The sequence below is a fragment of the Oryza glaberrima genome, chromosome 9, assembly GCF_000147395.1.
Source record: "Oryza glaberrima chromosome 9, OglaRS2, whole genome shotgun sequence".
Lineage (NCBI taxonomy): Eukaryota > Viridiplantae > Streptophyta > Magnoliopsida > Poales > Poaceae > Oryza > Oryza glaberrima.
Genome location: NC_068334.1, coordinates 5,687,084 through 5,713,858, shown reverse-complemented (window position 1 = coordinate 5,713,858; position 26,775 = coordinate 5,687,084). Strand labels below are relative to the sequence as shown.

Below are 26,775 nucleotides of genomic sequence, written 5' to 3'. Positions count from 1 at the left end.
ATCTTTAATCCCGGTTGAAATAACCGGGACTAAAGATCCATCTTTAGTCCCGGTTGGTGTTGGTTATCTTTAGTCCCGGTTGGTAACACCAACCGGCACTAAAAAGAGGGTTGCAGCAGTCCCATTAGGTCTCTTTTTTTTATTTTTTTAGCTAGAGTTTAATCCCTGTGTTTTCTCCCAAATCAAGTGGGATATATATCTCCAAATCAAGTAGGATACATATCCCCAAATCAAATCTCAAATCAAAGTAACATCCCAAAACATTCCCATCACAAATCTTAAGTTACTTATACATACAAATCAAATATATCACAAATCATTAAAAAATTACACACAAACCAAATACATCACACAAACCAAATACATCATAGATTATACATATCAGATCGTGCAACAAATCACAAAATTATACATCTTAGTGAATCACAAATTGTAAAAAAAAATTCCGGCAGCGGCTGCCACCTGCCGCCGCTCGCCACTGGGCCCGTGCGCGGCCCAGCCGGCCGCCTGCTGCGTGGGAAGGGAGGAGGGGGAGGAGAGGGCCGGGGATGGGAGGGGAAGGGGAGGAGGCGGAGGGGGAGGAGGAGGGAGATCGATCTGAGCGGATGGGAAGGGAGGACGGGGAGGAGAGGGCCGGGGATGGGAGGAGGAAGGGGAGGAGGCGGAGGGGGAGGAGGAGAGGGAGATCGATCTGATAGGGAGGAGAGGGAGATCGATCTGATAGGGAGGAGAGGGAGATCGATCTGAGAGGATAAGTGCGAGGTGGTTGTAGAGGAGAGGATAGGGAAGAAGGATTATATATTAAGCGTTGAATTTGATCTTTAGTCCCGGTTGATAACACCAACCAGGAGTAAAATTAGGATCTTTAGTCCCGGTTGGTGTTACCAACCGGGAGTAAAGATCCCAGGGGGCCTGACAAGGCCTGACAGGTTTAGAACCGGGACTACATATTATCTTTAGTCCCGATTGGTGTTACTAACCGGGACTAAAGATCAAATATGCCCACTGTAGCCACCAACCAGGACTAAAAATCATCTTTAGTCCCGGTTTTTAGTGGAACCGGGATTATTGTGGATTTCGGCCGACCGACCAAAAATGGTTTCTCCGCAAGTGCCTGTTCTCTATGACCTGTCATGGCCAATACTTGATATGTGGTTACGTGAATGTTTGCTCGTCTATGGTAACATGGGTGTGTTAGTACACAATCATTGGAAGTTCTACGGGGAGGAACAAATGGCTCAGGCCAGAATTGCAATTATGCATGATATATGCATACCGATATTGGGAAGGAGAACGGACTAAAGCCAACTGAACATCAATTAGCTTCCTGTATGAGTGCACAGAATTAAGGGAAGCAACTGAATTTCAGCTTGGACTGTTTTTCAAATTATTTAGTTGAGATAATGACGGTGGTTAACAACAAATGTCAGATTGCAGTTTCCTGGACTCATGTGGTGCCAACCTTGCACTATTGTATCAGTTGAAGAACTCTGTTCAGTCTTTTGGAAAATGGTTCCATCATGTGATCAAATCAGTAGCATCCAACTTATTTTGTGTTGTGGAGGCTATAAATCAAGGACCCACATGTCATAGACACATGAGGACCCACATGTCATAGACAGCGAGTGGCAAATAATTAATTGACACATTTTAAAAGTGGTCCAAAGTTAAATATCCCATAAATCAATTGGTACTCAAGGATCAAAATAAAAATTTTCATACCAACTATTGCAAGTTTCCAAACCAACACTACGCCAGACCAGGTCATCTCTGACGGGCCCAAACCCTCACCTTTGACAGGTTTGGTCTTGGTCAGTGATTAGTGGTCACTGATGACAAAATCACCTGTGACGGGTGAAATACCCGTCACAGATAACTCATCTCTGACCGGTATATAAGTCATCTCTGACGGGTTAAAACCTGTCACCCATCACAGATGAGTCATCAGTGACATGTCGTAACTACCTGACCGTCACTGATGACTAATCTCTGACGAGTTGTAACTTACGACACGTCACTGATGACAAAGCAAGATATACAATTTTTGAATTTTAAACGCAAAAAAAACCTCAAAAATATTTTGAATTTTACTATCCATCCTATACATGGTTACACATCACTACCTACAAATTCACAATTTTTCACGCAATATAACTTGCATGCTAAACGTGAGATTCAAACTCAAGACCTCAACCTCCATAGAGAGCTCCCTTACCAACTCACCTACTCAACACATATTGACTACTCACCCAATGTTATTATTTTGTCTATGCTTGTCTGAATCATTTAACATATATTTAACACCCTAAATATGACTTCAAATGAAAATATTATCAACTAAATAGTCATCGTGTTTTATAACTTTTACATAGAAAATATCTTCATCCGATGTTGTTTGAAGAATTCAAAATTTCATTTTTCAAAATAGATCTCACTTTATAACATGTATTTTGAACATGTAAACTTTGTCAAATGAAAATATTTTCAATTATAATGTTGTAGATCTGGTTGAGTTCTATGACTTTGATATGGGGCATGTATCCATCCATGTAATTTGAAAAAAAACTCAAAATTTTGTTTTTAAACGTAAGATCTCATCACTTGTAATGCATGTTCAGGGATGTAAATGATCTCTAATAGAAATGTTGTTAGTTATAAAGTTGTGGATATCATCGAGAGCTACAACTTTTATATAGGACATGTCTCAATCCGAGGTTTTTTACAAAATTTAAAAATTTGAATTTTCACTTATCACTGACAGGTCATAACTACCACTCGTCAGAGATAACGCTATCTGTGACATGTGTTAGTTAAAGACCCATCAGAGATGAGTGGTCTCTTTTGTGATGGTTCATAGTACTACACCCGTCACAGATGGCATGTCATATGTGACGAGCCATGGTTGTGACCCGTCACAAATGATCTGTGACAGGTTACAAGTGCAAGCCGTCACAGATGACTACACATCTGTGACGGGTCCTCCCTAGTAGCCATATATTGAAGAGGATATTTTTTCGGCCCGTCAGAGATGACTCATCTTTTACGAGTTGCGTTGGCCCGTCACAGATAACCCGTTACTGAAGCCCGGATCTGTAGTACAAGGTGGTAATTCTGGAGGTTCTGCAATCTTGGGTTGGAATGTAGCAGGTTGTCGAACATGCAAGTTTTCATCTGAGGCCAGTGCAAAATGCAATTTCATCAAGGAATGCAGCATTTACATGAACCATTACTTATATGCTAGAAGGTGACAATTCTTTGCTTATACATGAATCACTTGTTGGGGTCAACTTTACTCGTTGGGTGTTTCATGATCCCTAGATAAAAATAATGGGGAGTTTGGAAGAGTCTTTTGCACCATAGAGGACAGTCAAGGCATTATCATAAATTCAGCAATTAGCTCAAACCCTTTGGCCAAACTATCATACTTCAAACAGAATCTAGTGAAGTGGGTTTGTTCTGCGGTTTAGGGGCTGTTTAGATGGGGCTAAAACTTTTTGGGACAATTTCGTTTTTGCCCTCACTTTGATATCTAATATTGATTTTGCCCCTACTTTTTAGGGTTTTCGTTTTTGGCCCCACTTTTTTGAACCGAAAGAGATGTTTACCCCTAATTTGGATGGAAGTTAGTGGGACCGGATTTATGGCAGTAAAAGATAGAGAAAAAAAAGGAAATAAAGATTTTTCGAATTAGTGATTTACCTTTTTACCCCTGGGAAACAGTTAACCCTTCCAGACTTCTCTCGCTGCACACAGGACACGGTCAAAACCTAGCCGGCGGCGGCAGCGGAGAGCGGGCTAGGCGCAGCCCCTCCCTCCAGCCATTTTCACTATGGGCTTCCGCTTCCGAGCTCGAAGGCGAGCGCCACCGCGAGGAGGGGAGGAGGAAGCGGGGGCTAGGGTTTGGTGGGTTGGGGATTGTCACGTCGCGGGGGACGGGATGGGGTAGCTCCTCCTCGCACCGTCGCCGGCGCCACGGCCGCTCGCGTTCCGGTGCCGGTCTTCCTCCGATGGCTGCTGCCGCCGACGAGGCCGCGTGCGGAAAGGCGCGGCCATCATCGCATCGAACTTGGCATCATTGTCCGGTGATGCCGGCTCGTCCCAGTCGTCAGCGGCGGCGTACGTGCTGGCGCGGCGGGGCTTGCTCCTCGGCGTCTCGGCGCTGCCGCTCCTCCGCGCTAGGGAAGCCGCGGCGGCGGCCGCGGTGGCCACGCCTAGCAGCGGGGATCTCGCCTCTCCTTTGCAGGAGTTTGTTGAATTCCGTTCTCGTTTTGTGTTTCTCCCAGCCTGTGGATACTAGTATTTCATTTCTGTCTGACATTAAATTGTGGTGTACCATATATATGAAATCTGTGTGCGATTTGAAGCATTTGAGGTTGGGCTTCAAATTTTCTGCAATGTCCAATTGTGTCCAATTATTTACATTGTTCCGTGGATGTCAAATTTACTCCTAACGTACAACGTTGCATTATATAGACGTTTTAGCTTTCTGGTGAACTCTTGTTATTTCTAGGTCTACATGAGAAATCTCAACTTTCTATTCCGGCTAATGAGGGATTGAGGGCAAAAACACAATTAATGAATAGATATGGGAGAGGGTATATAGTCCTATTTAACACCGTTAACTCCTCCATCCAAAACAGGAGCAAAAGTATCTTTCCGTTCAAAAAAGTGGGGGCAAAAACGAAAACCCTAAAAAGTAGGGGCAAAATCAATATTAGAGATTAAAGTGTGGGCAAAAACGAAATTGTCCTAAACTTTTTAAGTACCTGTCACATCGGATGTTTAGACGCTAATTTGGAGTATTAAACATAGACTAATAAAAAAACTAATTTCATAAATGAGAGCTAATCCACTAGGCGAATTTTTTAAGCCTAATTAATCCATAATTATCAAAAGTTTACTATAGCATCACATTGTCAAATCATGACGTAATTAGGCTGAAAAAATTCGTCTCGCGAATTAGTCCAAGATTATGGAATGAGTTTTGTAACTAGTCTATATTTAATACTCTAAATTAGTGTCCAAATATCCGATGTGACAGGGACTTGGAATAACCTTACTGAAATGTTTGGTCCAGAGGAAGCGGCCCGTAAGATCCGACCCATTAGAGGGGAGATGCGAGCGCGCGGGGTTCCAAGCACGCCACAATATTCGGCGCCCACCATGGCACAAAGTGCGGCCGCCATGTACACCTTAGGGCAGAAGCGAAAGGGAAGGTTAAATCGGGGCGTCGAATCTACAGGCGGAAGGGAAGGGTTGCATTTCACTAATCTATGGCGTTTCACTAACATAAGTGAGCTGTTCTGTTTAGGAGGGGCCCAAGAAAAAGAAGTGGTATATTGTCAGATTTTAACTTGTAAAAATGGTATATTGCCCATGAAATATTTGGGGGTCCCAATTGATAAGAAGAGAATTCACAGTGTAGATTGGAGTCCTACTGAAAACAAAATTGAGAAAAAATTAGGATGTTGACAGGGGAAACTCTTGGGATGTGGGAGATTGACCCTGATAAATGCAAGTCTTAGCAGTGTGCCATTATACATGATGTCTTTTATGAGTTGCCAAAAGGAGTAAAGAAAAGAATAGATTTTTTCAGATCCAAATTTTTACGGTAAGAGGATCAAGGGGTCAAGAAGGATCACTTAGTTATTAATTGGCAAACTGTTTGCACTCCTAAGGATCAAGGGGGTTTAGGATCCTAGATTCGGGATGCATGAATGTTGCTTTGTTGGGTAAATGGCTTTGGCGCCTAAAAAATGAGAAAGGCATTTGGCAAGATTTGATATCAGCTAAGTATCTAGGTCAAAAGACTTTATCTCAGAAAAAGCTAAGACCTGGAGATTCTCAATTTTGGAGGGGGTTAATGAAAGTTAAAGAGAGATTCTTAATGTTATGTGAGAAGAAGGTGGGTAATGGCAAAAGAACTTTGTTTTGGGAGGATAGCTGGCTGGGAGGAAGACCATTAGCTAAACAATTCCCTAATTTGTATAATGTTTCTCTTAGTAAAAAGGAACAATTGCTCTTTTGCCACTCCTAGGCACCCTATTTGGTAGTATGCCGAGTATGCCACTGAAAAAGAGCTAATTGCTCCAATGCCACAATTTCTTTTTCAAAACAGAACTGACATTTAGCCTCCTTCCCCTTCCACCCCTCTTCAGCAAGTTATCCTTGGTTAAAATGCTATTTTTCAACATCAGCCACAGGAAAACTTTCACTCTGGCAGGGATTTTAAATTTCCAAATATTCTTAAATTGAAAGCCAGTATTTTGAATCATCATTGCTTTATAAAATGATTTAACAGTGAAGATACCATTCTTAGGCCTTATTTAGTTCCCAAATTTTTTTTCCCAAAACGTCACATCAAATCTTTGGACACAAGCATCGAGCATTAAATATAGATAAAATAAAAAACTAATTGCATAGTTTGCATGGACATTGCGAGGCGAATCTTTTGAGCCTAATTAGTCCATGAATAGCCATAAGTGCTACTACCACATGTGCTAATTATTTTCAGGTCAAAAGAGGTGAGATATTTTCTAAATGCCCGGATTGCCCCTTTTCTCCCTCCTTGGTTTTCTCCTTCTCTTTCCTTCTTTCCCCTTCCTGTTGACTTCGCCGGGAACGCGCGATGGGACGAGGAGTGCGACGTGGGCAGTCGACGGGGGAGGCGCCGGCGTGCGGTGACTAGGCGCATCCCCTTCCCCTCTTCCTCTCTCTCTCACAGGGCGTGTAGGGGCGGGAGGTGGGCGGCGGCGCAAGCGACGGCAGCAGGCGTAGCTGGGTGGCAAGCAGCGGCAGGCGTAGCTGGGAGGCGAGCAGCGGCGGGCGCGGCTAGGTGGCGGGCGTCTGGTGGTGACGCCGTGGCCATCCACCTCCCCGTTGATTGTTTGGTTCTTGATGGCTTCTTCAAGTGGGAGTGGGGGGAGCGCGGTGTCGGCGGCAGGGGAGTCGGCGCGACGGTCGTGGATGTGGAAGCAGCACCACCTTGACGACCTCACCGAGCAGGTGGCCCACCTCCGCGCGAGAACGCGCATGTCCCCAATCTCTGTCCTTCACATCGGGATGGAGTCACGGAGGAGCACATCGCGCGCCGGCGTCATCCCCGCTAACGTCGTCGTCACCTCCTCCTGTTTTCCCTATTTGACCTGTCGAACAATGTGCTCAACGACACCATGCATCCATGGAGATTCGACGACGACCAACGAGCTGGGACGGACATCGGATGCGGGACGCGCTCCGCTGCCACTGCTCCAGCAACCAACAACAAGAAGAGAATATACTGCCATTGGGGGCAGTCTTGGCATTTCAAAAAAATACTCACCACTTTTAACCGGGAAATAATAAAATAATGCGTGCGGTGTCCTACGGCCAATTACACAATTTTTGCAGTGTCCTTGGGCAGTTTCACGTTTTCTCGGTGTCCCTCAGCTAATTACGCATTTTTTACATATCCTGTAGCAAATTTTGCCTTAAAAAAAAGGAGAAAAATTTTGTGGTAGTGAGAATTGCAGTTGTTGATTGGACTATATGGAAGTTCAGAAATACTGCATGTTTCAAAAATAAAAGAACACAAGACCCTTTAGAGCTGATTTATGTTGTTTGCTCATGGATCAATCTCTGGTCCATTCTGCAGAGATCGGTGGACGCACAAGAAAGGCTTCAGCGGGGAGCGGCTCTGTTAAAGACGGTGACCGCTGACTTCTACGTACAACACAAGATTTGGATAAGATTTGGATGGAACTCACACACGATGCGGCTTGAAGGGGGTAGGATGAATGGGCTGTTCTCTCCCATTTCATTAATGAAATGAGAACGCTACAGAGTCTTGACCGTCTTACAGCGAAAGGGAAATAAAAGAGAACCGACAAGTTTCAAACTTCCAACGAAAATTTTCTCAAAACGAAATACTCCCTGCATTTTTTAATAGATGACACTATTAACTTTTTCTCACATATTTGACCATTCGTCTTATTCAAAAAATTTACGTAATTATAATTTATTTTGATATGAGTTGTTTTATCACTCATAGTACTTTAAGTGTGATTTATATCTTATACATTCGCATAAAATTTTTGAATAAGACGAATGGTCAAACATGTGAGAAAAAGTCAACGGTGTCATCTATTAAAAAACGGAGTTAGTATTTTTTTTCTAATCAGCTAGACTAGATCGACTCCTCAGCGGAGGTCGAATTACTCTGACAAAGAGCCGCATCTCACAGTGTGCTAGGTTCGATGTTTTGGCCAAATCCGTCGATTCAACCCAACGCTGCAGATGCTCTAAGAACGGATTGTCTTTGTACAAAAATTAAAAATAAATAAAATGAGCTGACCAATCTTACAGAATGGTTTTACACTAAACAAACACCCGAAGCTAGAGACATAGCAAAACTAAGTTTTAGTCCAGAATAAAATGACAAACAGAAAGAGTAAACATAAAAAATATATAGTGCAAACTACATATGTACTGAAAACCTGAAAAATATCATTGGATAAAAAAATAGACATCTCATATTCATCCACGTCACGGTGTATTATAAATTAATGGGACATGGGTTGTATTTTCGTCCTCCTCATCCTTGCTACCCGAGCGTGTCGGTGTGGTGTCCGTCGCCTCGCCGCCGCCCACGCCGTCGCTCACTGTGGCGTGCGCGGGCGGAGGTCGCTGCGGGCGACGGCACAGATGACGGCGGCGGTCACAGCTCCGGCGCCTCTCTCCTCTGTGCCGTCGTCGACACATCTCCAATGCTGCAGCCTCGCTGCCCTCCCGAACCAACGCCTTCCACTTCTCGCCGGCGTCGGAGCTGCCGCGGGGGACACCGCCGCGCCTCGCCGCGCGTGCGGGCGGGGGCGGCCGCATCGCTCCCGGCGTCCTACTCCTTCCCATCCATGACGGCGCGCACGCACTGCTCGATCTCGCCGTCATCCCCGTGACGAAGCATCCCGTGGCGCAGGGGCTCCACCGCACGACGAGCGTGTCGCCCGACGCCATCGCTGCATCCAGGAGGTGGCGGGGCAGCTGTGCCTCCTCGGTGGCCCTGACCACCCACAGGAACGGCTTGCCGGCAGCGTGGAGGCCGCGGGTGAGCTCCTCCGTCTGGGCGGTGCCGAGGGACGCGAAGCTGCCGAAGGAGAAGTAGGCGACGAAGCTCAGCGGCTTGGTGTCCAGCCACTTCATGCATGTGTCCTCTGGGTCGAGCATGTTCGCGCCGTAGCTCAAGCGGCTGGTGGCGCCGTCGCCGGCGCCGGCGGCGGGAAGTGGCACGCATGGCCCGATGGCTCGATGCGAGAAGTCGGAGAGGAGATGGGAGGAGGACGGCGTGTGGGGCCCATGATTGGCTGGTCAAATTTGGCTAGTGGAGGGAGGGTTTTGGCCAGCCGGAGGGCTTACCATCCAGTTAGAGAGGCTGTTAAAGGACGTTTTTTTTGTTGGAATGGCTAAAATTTGGCTTGAGAGTGCAATGAAGAGGCTGTTGGAGATGCTCCTAATACTAATGTGTCTCGTGAAGTACAATATTGCTATATTAAAAATACAAAATTCCTGCAAACGTTATGATCATATTGGCAACACTTCTGACACAAAATTTCTTTGAAAACATGTTTTACATGGTCAAATTGTCCACCTAGTACCACCAGTGAAAAATTTACTTTTCATCTGTCGGTTTTCCTTCCAAATTGATCGATTTTCGTGGTCGGATTCCTTGCAAACTGGTTGTTCTTAGCCAAAACGGGCCGATTTATTGCTAGAAATTAGTCAATTTCATCTATGAAATTCAAATTTTTGTCTGGCTAACTTTGGAACCGCCCAGCCAGCCCTGCCCCTGACGCACAACCACAGGGCATTTTTAACAAATGAGACCCCATATAAGAAAATGTTAATCAAAAGCATAGAGAAATCATTTGGTAAATTAAACAAGGGAAAGCTCCAAATAAAGCCGTTTACAATATTTTAGTGAGGCTGCATAAAGCAACAATTGATTTTACAGAAACTTAGGACCTGTTTAGGGGAGCTTTAGATTATGAGAAGTAGCTGTTTGGTAGCCAGCTTCTGAGAATCTGAAAAAGCAGTGAAACCTTTTGGATAAAGCTCCAACTGTGTTGAGACCTGCTCCAGTTCCCTGGTGAAAGATACACTTCATAATAAGAAAATAAGTACTCGTAAAGTATAAACATGAGAAGAAAAGTTCCACTCTCCGGTGACCATGTAAAGATTTCTTCAGCTTTTTCAAGGAACCCTAAGGACGACATGCTCGAATGGAATTACTGGTAACTTGTATAGTTAAACAGGAGAGTGGAATTTGATCATAGACAACTTTGAACTTACATCAATTTAAACTTTGCATGAAAGGACATGCTAGAAAAGAAAAGGGAAGGCCCGATTTAATCATGTTGTTCAGAGCTGATGGCAATACAGTGTGTGGTGCAAACAAATGGAAAGGAACAAATATGGCATCACCAAAGCAAATTGAATTCCATAGTCGGTCTAAAATCTAAACAATCCAGGACAAATTTGGAACAAACTAGATATAGGTATCATCCCAATTTTAACCTGATCATTGTGGTATTTACGGAACAGGACTCAAGTCAAATGTCCACACATGACAAATGAGAATGAATGCAAACCAATTTGTTTTGACAATATTTGTTTAAGCTAGAAATAATATTTGTTTTGACAGTGTAGTCCAGAAATAAAAGACTTTTTATGCATTCAATACATCAGTACTATAAACAAATTTCCAGTCATCATTTACTGAACTTTTTTTTGGGGGAAATACATATTATATACAACAATCATCTAAAACCATGTTTCTTTAGATTTTGAAGCAAAACAAGGATTCAATCAGCTTTGTACAAAACAAGTATTCTTAATTGCAAAGAAAACAATCATTCTCAAAACCATGCATAATAAACAAGAACTATTAGCTGCATTCAAAACAGGTGTTCTTAGTGGAATAAGAAATAAGTGTTCTTACTTTTTTTTATCAAAAACAAGTGTTCTTAGTTGCATGGAAAATAATCATTCTAAAAACTGCATACTAAACAAGAACTCTTAGTTCTATCCAAAACAGGTATTCTTAGTGGAATAACAAAGAAGCATTCTGAAAACCATGTATACAAAACAAATACAAGCTGTGTAATTCTTTGTTGTATACTCCCTCCATTTCAGGTTATAAGACATTTTGACTTTGGTTAAAGTCAAACTGCTTTAAATTTGACCAAGTTTGTAGAAAAAAGTAGTAACATTTTCAACCCAAGACAAATTTATTATGAAAATATATTCAATTGATGATTTGATAAAACTAATTTAGTATTATAAATATTACTATATTTGTCTATAAGCCTAGTCAAACTTCAAACAGTTTGACTTTGACTAAAGTCAAAACGTCTTATATCTTAAAACGGAGGGAGTACAAGACTAGTTACTCTTGGATACAAAGAAATATGATAAAATTTCAAGCAAACCATTAAGTTAACAGAATGTTAGACCAAACAAAACTACTCATACAAGCTTAACCTCAAAGGCGACAACAAAACAGTGAGCACATCCCTTTCCCTGCTTCCAAGGCCAGGGTGTACACACATCCCATGAGCAGCCAAAACATTTGGCCTTTATCTGTCTCACTTCCTCTAAGTACTAGTACATAACAGCAAAACTAGGTGGAAACTGACAAATATGGAAAGAAACTTCACATAACAATGGTGTGGAAGAAGATGTACTGTGCCCTGGCTTCATATATTCTTATCTAATCTAGTTAGCATTGAGCATCTAAAAAAAATCAAGGGAAGCTTCATGGATCCAATGAAATATTTGGTTTCCAAATGCAACTATAAGATAACTTGATTTTGTGTACCTTGTGCTTTCCTACCACTCAGAAATATGATTCAACCACTGGTACCAGTATGACATGCCTTGTTTAGCATACAGATAACCACCATATAAAAAGGGCAGATGTAACTAGAGCATGATAGGTTTTAGATTGCAAACAATAATATCACTGCATATAAAAATTGCTTAGCAGAGCACATGTAGTGGTGGAATTTACAAATCAAACAAAACAACTCTAGTCCAAGGCTCCAAGCATAAGTTTTAACTTTTCAGTTTGGAAATGTTTCAGAAGAACACCTCGTCTTCCTTCCATTCTCTTTCTACAAAAAAATGCTTATAATTGCTCTCCTCAGTATCTCTACAGCAGATCAGAGGACTAGCTCACCAACCTATCTCTACAATCTACACACTGCAATATTAACAAACAATTGGAGAAACAGCCCCCTGCCAACCCACCTCTTTCTACCTCCCTGTCCCAAGTCCCAATCTCTCAGCATAGTTTAGTGAAAAAAAACCGCAAATCATTCCCAGTCTCCCACCCCACTATGAAAAAGAGTTTTGCACCCCTCGCATCCCCCTCTCTGTAAAGCAAAGAAGACCAACAAACAACACCCCACCCCCACTATGCCAGGATGAATCAACCAAAAAATAACTTTCCATGAACAAAATACAGCAGGAATCATGAGAACCATAATGAACTGATGACTAAAAGTGCAAGTATACATACTTGCCACCACACAAGATAGCAAGCCCTCTGATCACTGACTGTTGATAAATCGCCTTCCCTCGAACTAACATGTTTGGTTCAGGGGCAAAGCAGATAGCACGTATCTCTATGGTCAGAAAATTGATTGAAAACGGAACAGTTTTTACTCAATTGACAGTTAGTAAATCTCAAATTTGAATAGCTGTAGTGACTAAAGGATAAAAAATGAATAGCTGTGATGACTGAAGGATAAAAAATGGATATCTGTAGTGACTAAAGGCAAACTTCTCATCATTATATATGTTGATGAAAAACAGTTTGATGCTTTGTGAAAAAAAAATAAGAAGGGTCACACCAGGCTGCTTCACATTGGTTTGCACCAAACAAAATCCAAAGTCGGATAAGAGAAGCTTAAACTTGCCCACAATGAAGTCCAAGATCAGATATACTAAACCACTACCCAAAAGTACAGGGAACGATGAAGTTCACGAGCAGATATACCGAACTACTACTCAACAAAAAGCACCGGGAGGAGTTAACATGGATTTGCAAATGGACATTTTTCTGACTCAACCATTCAGTTGTTTCCTGGCAAGTGCAGAAACAGCAGTTACACCGATGAGACCCATTAACACCCCTCCTGTCTATCGGGTATATCTGTAGGTTAGAAGAGCCATAATTAGGATACTAGCGATAAAAATCCACATGCAGTGCTAGTATATATAAAATAGAGTGGTTAGTTAATTAGTTACCTTTTCTCCTGCTCCTCCCGTTCTTTGAGGATGGCACTCAGCCTGTCCAGCTTAGCCTCCAACTTATCTAATGCACGGTTCATATTAGCCTCATATGCCATCACTTCTGGGCTCATACCCTTCTCTGCGAGATAACCTTGTTGAGCAGTCTGAAATTGTTAAATAGAAACAATGTGCATAATTAATTTTCCTTTGATAATAATTATCTTGAGTCTATGTAAGCATGAGATCTCATTAAGCATATCACAAGTATGCCAGAAGAAAAAAGGCATTAATAAGATAGGCTAGAAAAATGGTGGTGGTGGCTGGCACCATACTTCTAATAAGATATCATGCCATAGAAATATGATCTGTGCTGCAGTGCCAGTGGCTGGCACTGTTAAGCATATGATATGCATTAATGCATGTCACTGGTTTGTCATCGCTAAATCCTAGAGTTTTATCAGTTAGCCGTCTTCCTTTTAGAACATTTCTATACCATACTATTGGGTGTAGACAACCGAATTTGTTACAAACTGAAATATTTAAAGGCCGCGTCAACTGAATTCAGATTCCTTTAGCAATAATGTATAGTATCAGATTCAAATCGAGCTCGATACCTTTTATTTGTATTAAACATTTAAAAAAAAACTGCCTCAAATCCCCAATGCCTCAATGGAGGTTTTTCTAACGAATAAACTTACAGAACAGGGAAACGTGCGTGCGTACGATTAATGCCATTTCTACAACGAGATATAACAATCAATCGGTTTCAATCTACGGTCTCCCTGGCTAACATCACATATCAATGGGATCCCAAAAGGATGAGAGAGGAGGAGATTACCTTGTTCGGTTGGGGGCCTTGGGGACCGGCGGTGGCGGCGGCACTGTAGAGACGACGCGGGGCGTTCTCCGTTGGCCGGGACGAGAAGCGGAGCTCCGCCCCGAGAGCGCGCGGGATCGAGCGGGCGGCGGAGCGGAGCAGCGCCGATGAAGCCGCCATCGCCATGGTTGAGATCGATTGAAATTGAACCCTGGCAACGGAGCCACCTGGGTTTAAGTGCGCGTTTGGACACAGTCGGTATCCGTATCAGTTTGCGATGACACAGGAACATTTGTCCGAATTACCCCTCAACTGTGGCATTCATCCCATTTTACCCTTCACTCTTGAGCACATTTCATTTGAACGAAAAAGTTCCCAACCACACAGGGCCTGTTCGGCTGCGCCGCAGCCGGCACGAACAGGCCGCACTCACTGTGCGCAGCTGCAGCTGCAGCCACAGTCACAACCATCACAGTTGGCCTGCTGAGCAGGCCCACAGTGAATATGTCCTTAGGTACGTTTGAACTCCCTCGTTTTAAAAAAATATATCTATAGGAAAATGTTTCTAAAAACAGTATTAATCAATTTTTAATTTTTTTAGTTAATACTTAATTAATCATGTGTTAATCTATCGTTTTGTTTTACGTGTTTAGAGGAAAGGGTTTCTCAACCCTTCCAAGCGAACATAACTTTAGGCCAGGTTTTGGAGGAAAGGAAAGAGGAAGTTTGAGAAGATATGCAAAATAAGAGGAGTCATTATCACAATATTAATTGAGTATTAATTATTTAAAAATTGAAATTGAAAAATAAATTAATAATAGAGTTTTTTTAGGAAATGCACCGTTTAACCGCTCGTAAAATATACATGTGAAAAAGGAGGGATGACTTAGATTCAGCATGTCATTAAATGAATACTCCTTGGTGGTACTGAACCTTTCGCATCCAAAATTTTTAAACACTATAAATCACCCTCTAAATCAAATCGAGTGTTTTCAGTTCTACATGGCATCTGATACAAAATAAAGAAGAGGTAAGAGAAGATAATCGAAACCAATTCTGTAAAAACACCTTCAATTGCAGAATTACCAAAATCGGGAAGTTAAATTTCTTTGAAGTTAGATTGGAAAAGGTACAGAAATCAATTTTACTATAGTTAAATATGGTTTCAACAACTTGCAGCGTTGAGAAATTTTCTACCCTGATCTTTAGAAAATTAACTTGCATCATTTGCAACGCTTCTTTCTTTTTAAAGGAATTTAGGGGGGGGGGGGGGGGGGGGCGCCAGCTTAAACTTATATTGATGTAACAATGAACTATGACACTTCGATGGGAATCCCGTATATGGTGTTATCGCGCCTCTCTGAATGAACTATGCATGTTGCAAAAAAATGGAGTTGATTCTGGTCAGGTGGTTGCAAAAAAAAAGCCCTGAATTGATGGATAGCTGCACGGCCGATACATCAAAGAAGCAGAGTGCAGTAGTTAAAGTACCTATAGAGGGGGCAGGACAGGGGGCCTCCGCCAAATTGTAAGAGAAAAGGAGTTTGATTTTCACAACCTTAATTCACCATTTTATACAGGTTAGGCTCTAAAGTCTTTCGGCCTAATATGTTAAAATTATATTTGGACAGGCTCCTATCTATTTCCATTATGTTTGACAATATATGCCGCATTCACCTTCTTTTCCATTATATTTGACAATATATGCCGCATTCACCTTCTTTCTTCAGCAATACTTGTCCCTTTCTGCTTTTGCATATTCTTTTCTCAAGTTGCTAACAACACAATTACACATTAAAATTATGAAAATTTGTGCCATTGGACCGTGCATCGATGGAAGGATAGCGAGGCCCCCTGAGGTAGGGTGGCCTCGTGCCAGCCTGGTAAAGGGCATCTCTAGTCCTAAGTTCAAGCGAAGTTTACTTAACATTTCCTCCCTCACACAAACTAACGAAGAAATATTATTTTTCTAATAAGCTAGACTAGATACACTCCTCGGCAGAGGTCAAATTACTCTCTGACAAAAAGCCGCATCTCACAGTGTGTTAGATTCGATGTTTTTGCCGCACCCGTCGATTGAACCCAATGCTACAAATGCTCTAAGAACAGATTTATCTTTGTAAAAAAATAAATAAATAAAAGGAGCTGACCAATCTCACGTAATGGTTTTACACTAAACAAACACCTCAAGTCAAAGACATAGCAAAACTAAGTTTTAGTCTGAAAGATAGAGTAAAGAAGGAAATATGCAGTAAAAACCACTTATGTGGTTGAAATCTGGAAACTATCTTTAATCGAAAAATGAATGTCTGATATTCATTCACGTTACCATGAGTTACTCATAAGTAAGCTTACTATTAAAATTTTTACGAATCTCAGACGTCTATTTTTTATACAACGGTAGTTTTCAAGTTTCCACTACGTATATGCTTTTCACCCTATATTTTTCCCAAGTAAACAATAAACGAGCAAACAAAAGCCAAAACAAAGGCTTAAAAGGATTTTCCCCTTGACCATTTATCTCACTTCTTGACTTGCCTCTGAAATGATCTTTCTTCCTTACTACTTCCTCTGTTTCACAATATAAGACTTTTTAGCATTACTCACATTTATTTAGATGTTAATGAATCCAAACACATACATATGTCTAGATTCATTAACACATACATATGCTAGAAAGTCTTACATTATGAAACAGAGAGAGTATGACTCATGCATTCCATGATTTCTTAAAAAGAAAGGCAGCACCGCATGTACCGGTGAGACCCGCCACCACCCTTAGTGTCCATTGGTCGTATCTGAAAGTATACGATGAACATAATAATTATTAGGATAAACAAGCAACGAAAATGCATATATGCAAGTACATATACAGTATTATAAAATAAAATGATTGGTTAATTACTTTTTATATTGCACCTCCCTTTCTTTTAAGACAGCACTCAGGCGATCGATCCTTCCTTCTAGTTTATCTAATCCACGGTTTAAATTACCCATATGGTAAATCATGCGCTCTTCTAGAGCCTTATTATTCTTCTCCGCAAGATCTTGATGTGCCCTTTCAAGCTGTAAAGTCTGCAAACAAATGGAACATGGTTTTGTACTATAAGTTAATGGAACATGGATTTATAATGCAATTAAATTTACTTTTGATAAAGATAGAACATGGATTTTCGTTTGTATTATAAATTAATGGGACATGGGTTATATCCGAGCTCTTGTGAACTCCTGGACTAAAGATAATCCGATCCCCTGCTCAATTAAGCTTGAGATCTCAACAAGCAGTAATATCACTGGTTATATGTTTAAGGAAAATTCGTCTGAGTGAACCACCAATATATAGATTGTAAATTTTCTTTTAGGAGAAATATTGGATGTCCCAATATGGACCAAACGAAAAAACCTATCCATATGTGACGACAGAGCTGAGAAGATTCAAGACACAGCAAATTGGATCCAATATGCCATGAATTTGGGCAGTTAGTTCACACAGATTGAAGGCAAGCTGGAGGAGGAGGAGGAGGAAGAGCTGACTATCGGGTTGGGATTTCGTCCCGACGCCGTCCGAGCTGTAGAGCCGCCGTGGGCTGTCTTTGAGGCCGCGGGGCGACAAGCGGAGCTCCTCGAGAGCGCGAGGAATAGGCCGCTGCAGCGAACGGCCGGCGTATCGGAGGAGCAGCGAAGCCGCCGACGCCACCATCGTTGCGAAACCCTAGATCGGGGTTATGAACTGCGAACCCTATCGACACGAAGTAGCGATCAATTGATCGGTGCCCGTGCCTGGAAGCCGGTGGGAGTTATTAACAACGACCACGAGAACGGATACCCTCATCTCAATCGAACGGTAAGCCCCATCTTAATCGGACACAGCGTCCGTCACAGGCTAGAAGTTACTGATGTGAAGAGTTATCTCAATCGGGCAAACGGCCGTCACGGATGAATCTATCTCAATCGGGCCCTAAGTAAAGCCCGTCACTGATAGTTTTGACCCAGACGACCAGTCAAACTATAGCCCGTCACAGATGACCTATCTCAATCGGGAGCGCCCGTCACAGATGACTACTAACCTCAATCGGGTCTAAACTAGAGCACGTCACAGATGATACTCATCTCAATCGAGCCTAAACTACAGCCCGTCATAGATGACTACTGACCTCAATCGGGTCTAAACTAGAGCCCGTCACAGATGACAGTCACCTCAATCGGGCTTTAAATATGGCCCGTCACAGATGACCGTCATCTCAATCGGGCATTTATTTATGGCCCATCACAGATGACTATAATCAAAAAAATAATAAATTTTGTTTTTTGGCTAACCTCAGGCCTTTGCTAGCCATGCCCACTACAAAAATGACAGAAACAAACACAGATATCCAATATCCCCAGCTTTCCAGCATCACCCATTCGTACATATGCATTCACATACACAGACATCAATATATTTTACACAACCACACATTCACAGCCATCTCATATTTCACATCCATTCACATATTTCATATCCATTCAAATATTTATCATATTTCACCTGCAAAACCGAGTTAATTGGATCAAATATTTATTTAGCAAGTCTTAACATAAACATATGAAATATATACATAAATATAAGCATCACAGTTGCATAATAAGTGTTCATCATTGCCTAAACATAAAAGTTCAACATTGTTCATCATTTTAGGTTAAGCCTAAATATTCCTTTGGGGTTAATTATTTCGCGGAGGATGAAGTTGGCTATCTCCTTGCGAATCTCCTCAAAGCTGGTAGGCAGAGACTTGGTTATTGTGCCCTACATTGTCATAATTTCAGATAAGTTGATCGATCATATATAAGTACTAAAATGTAGTTAGTCTATCACAATTGAGACCACCGACCTCAAACTCAGTCAAAGTCTTCACATTTTCTCTGTACAGAAGGCGCATGTTGTGGCACACATGGAATCCGCACTGGTCACCTATTTGTTGCTTCACCGGGAAGTCTTTTTTGTGGATGAGGGTGTCATGTCCTGTCTTCCTGAGGCCTCCTCTTTACATGTTTGGGCCCACGCTTCATCTATCGCTAGTTGAATTGGGGTCCAATCATATGTGTTCTTATCAATTCTGGAGTTCAGGTAGTGACATGTAGTCCACTTAGGTGTTATGACCAGAAGGATTCAATGGGCACTTCGGCATTAATATAGTGAAAGTTAATTAAGTACTGAAGGAATGTGCCATGCTGTTGTGTATATTTAGATAACACACTTACTATTAATTATAGGCGCACATAATGTACTCCTTGTCTCGGCGGGACCACAAGGTGTCGTAGATGTAGTTGACCATTCCTTGACGGTCATTCTGGAGATTTGTGACAGTGACCACTTGTGGATCAAGGAAGGCAACTTCTGGTGCATTCTTCTAACACCATTGCCAACTTAACCTACACACAAGATAAACGATCTTGTAAGCAAGTTAAATCGATTGTTATTACCAGATTGAGTTGGGCGACAATACTTACAAGGAGTAGCACTTAAGGAGGCTTGTGTCCACCGCTTGGAGCCTGTAGAGGTCGAATAGATCCTTGAAGTCGACCATGATATAATTTGTTGGACCAAGGAATGGTTTTCCATCGTGCTCTTCAAGGATATCGGTAGCTTTATTCGTCTTCCTGGCGTTAGATTTCTCCATGTAGTATACGTGAAGGTCCTTGCAAGCGGTGCCCATTGCGGCAAGCACGTCATCTCTAACCAATGGCATGCCTAGTTGGAACTCCTGTGGAGCGACGTATTTCTTCTTGACCTCTTTGCCCTTAGTCTCTTCCTGGCCCTTGCCCAGATCTAGCTTCCTTGGAGCTAGAAGCGAGGCCTGCACCTTTCCTCCCCTTCCTCTCCCCTTTGCTTCGGGTTTATCGAGAGTAATTCTCTAAGGAGAAGAGTGTGCCTTCTTGCTCTTCTTCATTGGTGGGGGTTCATGAATCGCCTTGTTGTCGGCCTCCATTTGGTCCTCCCCAAAATCCGTGTCGTACTGCAACTGCACTATCGTAACATTGTGCATGATGATCTTGAGCAGGAGGGGCTGAAGGAGCAGAGGCGGGTCTCTTTGGTGGACGACCGCCTGGTGCAGTGGTTGGCCTCGCTGTAACCCTTATCTCAATGAGGTCCTTGGGCCATTGGATGAAGGTACCACGGGCATTTCCTAGTGAGAGGATCTCGTCGTTCGATGGATACTTCAGTGGGAACAGCTCGTATTCGGGCTTCACCGAGTCGACTGGAACTTTTGCACAGTCGCCCCTAAGTTGTGCTCCATGCACTCTTGTCTCTGGGGTCGGCTTGTACGCAAGTCCCTCGGCTGCTGGAACCGTGAAGGTCGACATCACCCTAACTGTGAGGGTGCAGCTATATCATATGGATTCATTAAGTCTTTCATGCATTGTGGATGAAACTTTTACCGTTATGTGGTCGACGGCGCTGTCGACCGATGTTGGATTTTCCGCCAACTCAGTTGATGCACAACTGCTGCGTTTTTGGGTGGGACTTCCTAATTCTTCGTGCGCAGTAGCAGCGGTGGCCTGGGGGTTCTGTTGCTCTTCTCGGATCTCTTGCCTAATCTTGGCCCTCATCGACTTGAGCTTTTTGTCGAATTCATATGTCAGCTCAGCTCTTATCGACGCCCAGATCTTGGCTTCAAGGCGTGCATCTTTCTCCGCCTTGTTGGAAGTCCGCTTCTTGTACTGCCACGCGTAGTCTGGAAATCCATACTTCCAGCGAACGGAAGACCCAATGCCCCGTGTCCGTCCACGGTGTTTCTTGTTGCCCAACGCTTTCGTGAGGAGGTCGTCCTCGCGTCTTTGAGAGTAGGCCTCTTGCGAGGCTTGTTGCTCAGCAACCAACTCCTTCTGCATTACAATTTAGTGGGGTAAATAAACTACACGATGGGAAACAATGCGAACATCTAGTTTGACTAGACACTTACTATAGCTTCATACACTCGTTGATCTTCTGAATTTGGCATGAAGATTGTGCCATCAGCATTCTTCTGGTACCTGGCCCTGGACCAGTTCCTAGCCCGAGGGTGTGGGATATCGCCAAACACGAGCGGCGTGTTCGATTCCTCCACTTCTTCATCCTCATGCTGCCATTCCTCTTCCTTACTGGCATATCCGGCGGTGCCAAGCCGGTGCGGATGCTGGTTCTTGGTCTGGAGCAAGCGATATGCCTCGCTTCTAGCTCTGGACTCGGGGGTCGACTTCTTCGCATGGAATTCCTCCCAGACCTATTCCGTGATCCAAGGAAATTTCTCTCTTGGATCTGGATTCGCTAGGTTGTAGACAAACTCGCCGACTAGCTTAGTCTTGAAGTTCTTCCAAGCATTGCCGATAACCTTGAAAGCAGCCTGCCTGATATGGTCCTCATGCTCCATAGGATAATCGAAGCTCTCCTTGAACGTTAGCCAAGCAATGTCCTTCTCTGCGGCTGGCACGTGCTTGATGTCATCTTGCATAATACTGAATTTCTGCCGACCTATGACCCCGCAGATAGACCTAAATTGGCTCAATATTTTCCTTGGAGTTGTTGGCAACCCTACTTGGTCCACCGCTGTTATGCGGAACCGTTCCTTAGGGATTTTGTTCCCTATCCTAGGAGTACGTGCCCTTGAGGACCCACTAGTTGTCGTCGACATTGGTTCGCCTTGCTGAGACATCGTCTACTTTTTTTTTTCAAAATAACGAAAATACACAATTCAGTGCTAAAATCTATTACAATGAATTGAATGTCACTTATAAATAAATGAAACATATCAATAAACTAAATTGCACATCTCATCCTTATAAAATGAATTGAATGTCACATATAAATAAACTAAACATATCATCAAATCCTAAAATCATAAATTCACCTCATATCATCTATTCATGTCACGCCCAGAAATTCACGAACCAGAATTTCTAAGCTGAATGTGCATTAAACCCCTGTCCAAAACCAGCCAGGGTACACAAACGACAATTGTTGACATACAGATCCACGTCTTACAAAAATATAAAAGATTACAAATGCAGCGGAAAAAGATAAAAGCGAGCTAAGCTTGAAGACTTGACTCCTGCAGCGGGGCGATTCCATTCCACAGGCATCCTTGACGGCAGTGACGAAACCAACTTCTTCGAGACATCTCCAACTAAGAAGAACTTCAACTCTGGTGTGGGAAAAAGAGAGCAAGACTAAGTACTACCCACTGTAATCAGCAAGTCATACCGGAAGGGGAGGTATGATGCAGGATATATCCAAAGGAGGCTAAAGGTTCATTTGCATAAAGCTAGCATTTAAAAGCAGTAGTTGAAAGCAGTAAAACAATTGAAGTAATTAATCCATATTAACCAATCACTGCTCAACGCTACACCACATTGAGACAGGCCCAAACCACCACCTGAACTAACCAGTTCATTAGCTAACTAGGGGTGAGACTAATCACGGTGAATCTGGTTGACCGCCCATAACCGCAGGTACGGCTATTCGAATAGTTTTACTCTGATCAGAGGTGTACAACTGTACCCACAAGACACAGCCCCACGACACGTTTTCGTGCGCCGACATGCCACCACGACATACCGGAAAGAGGGCGTGACAGGACCCTTCGCATAACCCCCTCTAACCGATCGCACCACACCTCATGGTTCGCCCCAGTCCCCAGCAGGCAACGGGCAGCCCCCCTCTCGTGCCGCGGTGAATCCGGAAGCTGATCAACCGGACACCCCGGCCGACCCAACTCCATCACGCCCACCCTTGCCTGGGTACGTCGGCTAGAGGAAAGCTACACTACAAGCCCAACCGTTGCCCACGCTGGCTTGTGGTAAGTACGATAAGTTCTTCCAGGGCATCCCGCGAACCGGTCCTTAATCACCATAGGCACGACTAGCAAAACCATGCACCCACAGCCCACCATGTAGTGTATTTTAATTAACTAACACCATTGTGGTGGCACTAATCCAAAGCTATGCCAATAATCAAAGTCTAGGCATTAATGTGATCCCCCTTTGTGTACTAGTTGAACTAAGCATGGCTAAGCATTCCCTAAACCAACATCTAATCATTTTAATACCCAAGTTATCAATGGGCATAAGGTAAACAATATATGGCTGAGTAGTAGGACCCATCCCACATGACATTGTAAAACAATGCAACATTTAATAGAAATGCGGGACATTTGTAAATTGGGTACAATATGATCAATCATAATGCATGACTTGCCTTGCTCTCGCACTGATGAGACCACAACAACATCTTCGAGGAACCGCGGATTGACGAAACGGCCGAAATCTACGCGACGAACAAAGCACACAAGCAAAACATGCTATAAGTCTACTGAAATAGGAAACAAAACCATTTTTAATGGATTCTATGCATTTTTATGAATTTACTGAGACTTGAATGGACTTAATCGGAGCTCGGATGAATTAGATATGAATTTTAGAAGATTATCTGTGTTTTAACTAATAAAGAAAAGGCCTTAATAGATTTATTGCGCAATAAATAACCCCGTATGACATCAGCAGGGGGGCGGCGCCGACATGCGGGCCCCACTTGGCAGCGGCTCAAGGGGCCGGTCCACCGTGGACCGGGACCACGTGGGTGGTCCACCGCCGGTCCACGGGACCGACGGCCCAGATCGGCCTCGAGCCGATCGGACGGTGGCGGGAGAAGCGGCTGCCGGGCTCGGCTCGGCTCCAAAGCCAGCCGGCCGGCCATGGCTAGCAGCGGTGGCGTGTGCGGTCACCGGCAGTGACCGGCGGCGTGGGAGGCGGCGGCGTCGGCCGAAGGCAACGACGCAGAAGGTGGTGGCGCAAGCGGGGAAGGGGGAGAAAAAGAGGGGGAGGGAGTCCTCACTGGGGATTCGGCCGGCGTGGGTGAAGATGACGGCGGACAGCAGCGGCAAGCAGCGGACGGCGGGGTGTGCGGGGTGGACGAGGCGGCCCTTGAGCTTGCAAGGCCAACGGCAGCAACGGAGCGGCGCGGCGATGGCACTAGCGACGGCTAGCGGCAGTTGGAGGCGGCGGTAAGCGGCGACGTGTGGCTTGGCGTGGGGAGAGCGGTGCGGCGGCGGAGGGGGGCAACCGAGCGGCGGCCGGGATAGCTCCCACGACGGTGAAGCTAGCAGCGGCGAATGCACAGCGTGGCGGTGGCCCTAGCAGCGACGGCGTGCAGTCGGAGCTCGGCGGCGAGCGGCGGACGGCGGGGTGAGCGGCACGGGCGCAGTAGAGAGCACGGGAGAGGGCAGCGAGTGGGGAAAAAGAGAGAGGAGTCTCGGGGGAGGCTTTTTATGGGCGAGGAAGGGGCGGACGAGGCCGGGAGGCGGCCGGATTTCTCACCGACATGGGGGATGGAGAGAGAGAGTGGGAGGGGGGAATTCGAATTGAATCCCGCCCTTGCGGGCGCGTGCACGTGGGCGGGAGAAGGCGGGGCATGGGGGGCGTGTGGGCGCGGAGTGGGGGCGCGGATGCGGAGGAAGCGGCGGCGACGGGAGCGGCAGTAAGAGGCGGCCGGAGGCGGCAAAAGCGGCGGCGGCTCGAGCTGCGCGTGGACACGGCATCACGGCGGTGGTTCGGGGAAATAAAGTGGATGCCGGGGTGGAGCTCGGGACGGCGAGGCTAGCGGTGGTGGCAGCGCAGCGCGGCGGCGTCTGGAGCGGCGATGGCGTGCGGCTGGAAGCACGGCGGCGAGCGGCGGAGCTCGGGCTCGCGCGGAGAGAGCGGGAGAAGGCGCGATGGGCTCGGGAAAGACGGGGAAATGGAAGAGGAGAGCATGGGGAGGGTTTATATAGGCTCGGGAGGGTGAAATCGTGGCCGAGAGGGGCGGATCGGGCGGCAACCGGCCGGCGACAGGAGGAGTGGGCCGACGGCCCAAAGGAGGAAAAGAGGAAAAAGAAAAGAGGGGAAAAGGAGAAAACATTTTCCTGGGATTTAAATAATGCACATGCTCATTTTTAATTGGTTAAAATTATTTCCAAGGCTCTGAAAATTCCACTAAAAATCATGTTAGCATATTTTGACATGTAGAACCCAAGAAAAATTCCACATGTCGATTCCGATTGTTATTTGCATTTTTTTTATTTAGGGTTTCTCTCTTGCCTTTAACCAAATAATTTCTTGCAACAATTTATTAATTGAATTTTGTCGGATGAAGAAGTGACCAAAATAAAAGTTGTAGATCTTGATAAGTTGTACAACTTTGCTGTTTATGGCTTTTCCATTTGAAATCATTTAGTATTTACAAATGTTGTTTAAATTTGTCATATATTCAAATTCAATTTCAGGCTATTGGGAACAAAGTTATATAGAAAAGTGACCAAAATAAAAGTTGTAGATATTGATGAGAGGATGTTGACCATATTTCCATTTGAAATCATTTAGTATTTACAAATGCTATTTAGATTTGCCATATATTCAAATTTAATTTCAAACTGTTGGGAAAAAAGTTATATAGAAAAGTGACCAAAATAAAAGTTGTAGATCTTGAAAGGCTCTACAACTTTGTTGTTGACCATATTTCCATTTGAAATCATTTAATATCTAAAAATGTATTATGACTAATAAAATGAATTATTACACAGCAGTTATATATTTTGCACTCACAAATATAAATACTTCAAATGGAAAAATAGTCATCGGTGACGGGCCTTAGTTATAGCCCGATAGAGATTAATCTATCTCAATCGGGCATTACTGTAGGGCCCGTCACAGATGAGTCATCCGTGACGGGCCTGATTTTCATCTCAATCGGGCGTTAGTATAGAGCCCGTCACCGATGACTCATCTGTGACGGGCCCTACGGCAATGCCCGATTGAGATAGATTAATCTCTATCGGCCTTAAACTAAGGCCCGTCACCGATGACTAATTTTCCATCTTTCCATTTGAAGTATTTGTATTTGTGAGTGCAAAATATATAGCTGCTGTGTAATAATTCATTTTATTAGTCATAATCCATTTTCGGATAGTAAATGATTTCAAATGGAAATATGGTCAACAACAAAGTTGTAGAGCCTTTCAAGATCTACAACTACAACTTTTATTTTGGTCACTTTTATGTATAACTACTATATTCCCAACAGTTTGAAATTCAATTTGAATGTATGACATATTTAAACAACATTTGTAATAAAACAAAATTAGCCATATAAATGAGTACACATATCAAGTCTTAATAAAACAAAATACTTCATTCATTACAATAGATAAGTACAAATGCATCGGTCACAAGGTTATGCCTTCTGTATGATCTGAACGAGCATATGCCACAGGCTCTTAGGGATCATCATCAAGGTCAATGTGAGGTCTTACATGAAGATTATAGTTGTATTCTTCTTCATCGACGACGTTGTCAACTCCTACAATTCGACGCTTTCCATCCCTCATGATGTGCATCTTCTTATTTGAAGGGTCTTTTATGTAGAATATCTGCTCGACCTGTTTCGCAAGTACAAATGGTTCATCGGCATATCCCACCTTTGATAGATCTACTAAAGTGAAACCTTCCTTGTCGGCTTTGACACCAGTGCGTAGATTCACCCAACGGCAGCGGAACTTGACATAGTTTAGCTCCCAAATCTCCTCAATGCGGCCATAGTATGTGTTTGACCCAACTTGATCCTGTAATGCATCTATACGGACGCCGCTGTTTTGCACTGTGCTTTTGTCATCTTTGTTTGATGGTGTAAAATGTGTATC

General features: G+C 43.7%; 2 protein-coding genes and 1 long non-coding RNA gene across 3 annotated transcripts; all 3 read right to left on the bottom strand.

The window, feature by feature from the left end:
• Window positions 1-3,040: 3,040 nt before the first annotated feature.
• On the bottom strand, window positions 3,041-9,201 carry LOC127784707 (indole-3-acetate beta-glucosyltransferase-like). The gene is made up of 2 exons (XM_052312047.1): window positions 8,907-9,201; window positions 3,041-3,171 (listed from the first exon to the last, which is right to left on the bottom strand). The coding sequence occupies exons 1-2, from the start codon at window positions 9,199-9,201 to the stop codon at window positions 3,041-3,043; spliced, it is 426 nt and encodes a 141-aa protein (XP_052168007.1).
• Window positions 9,202-12,455: 3,254 nt separating this feature from the next.
• Window positions 12,456-14,341, bottom strand: LOC127785090 (uncharacterized). The gene is made up of 3 exons (XM_052312513.1): window positions 14,108-14,341; window positions 13,285-13,433; window positions 12,456-13,189 (listed from the first exon to the last, which is right to left on the bottom strand). Exons 1-3 carry the CDS (start codon window positions 14,270-14,272, stop codon window positions 13,177-13,179), a joined length of 327 nt encoding a protein of 108 aa, XP_052168473.1. The 5' UTR covers window positions 14,273-14,341; the 3' UTR covers window positions 12,456-13,176.
• A 2,412-nt stretch (window positions 14,342-16,753) lies between these two features.
• Window positions 16,754-17,835, bottom strand: LOC127783497 (uncharacterized). Its single transcript, XR_008019352.1, has 3 exons — window positions 17,621-17,835; window positions 16,992-17,161; window positions 16,754-16,884 (listed from the first exon to the last, which is right to left on the bottom strand). It is a non-coding gene; the product is annotated as an uncharacterized LOC127783497 (long non-coding RNA).
• Between the last annotated feature and the right edge of the window lie 8,940 nt (window positions 17,836-26,775).

Coding starts and splice junctions, on each gene's coding strand:
- LOC127784707 (XM_052312047.1), bottom strand. CDS start 9,201: ATGCTCGACCCAGAGGACACATGCATGAAGTGGCTGGACACCAAGCCG. Junction 3,172..8,906: donor GATGACGGCGAGATCGAGCA/GTGCGTGCGCGC, acceptor CACTGGCCTCAG/ATGAAAACTTGCATGTTCGA.
- LOC127785090 (XM_052312513.1), bottom strand. CDS start 14,272: ATGGCGATGGCGGCTTCATCGGCGCTGCTCCGCTCCGCCGCCCGCTCG. Junction 13,434..14,107: donor AAGGCCCCCAACCGAACAAG/GTAATCTCCTCC, acceptor TAACAATTTCAG/ACTGCTCAACAAGGTTATCT.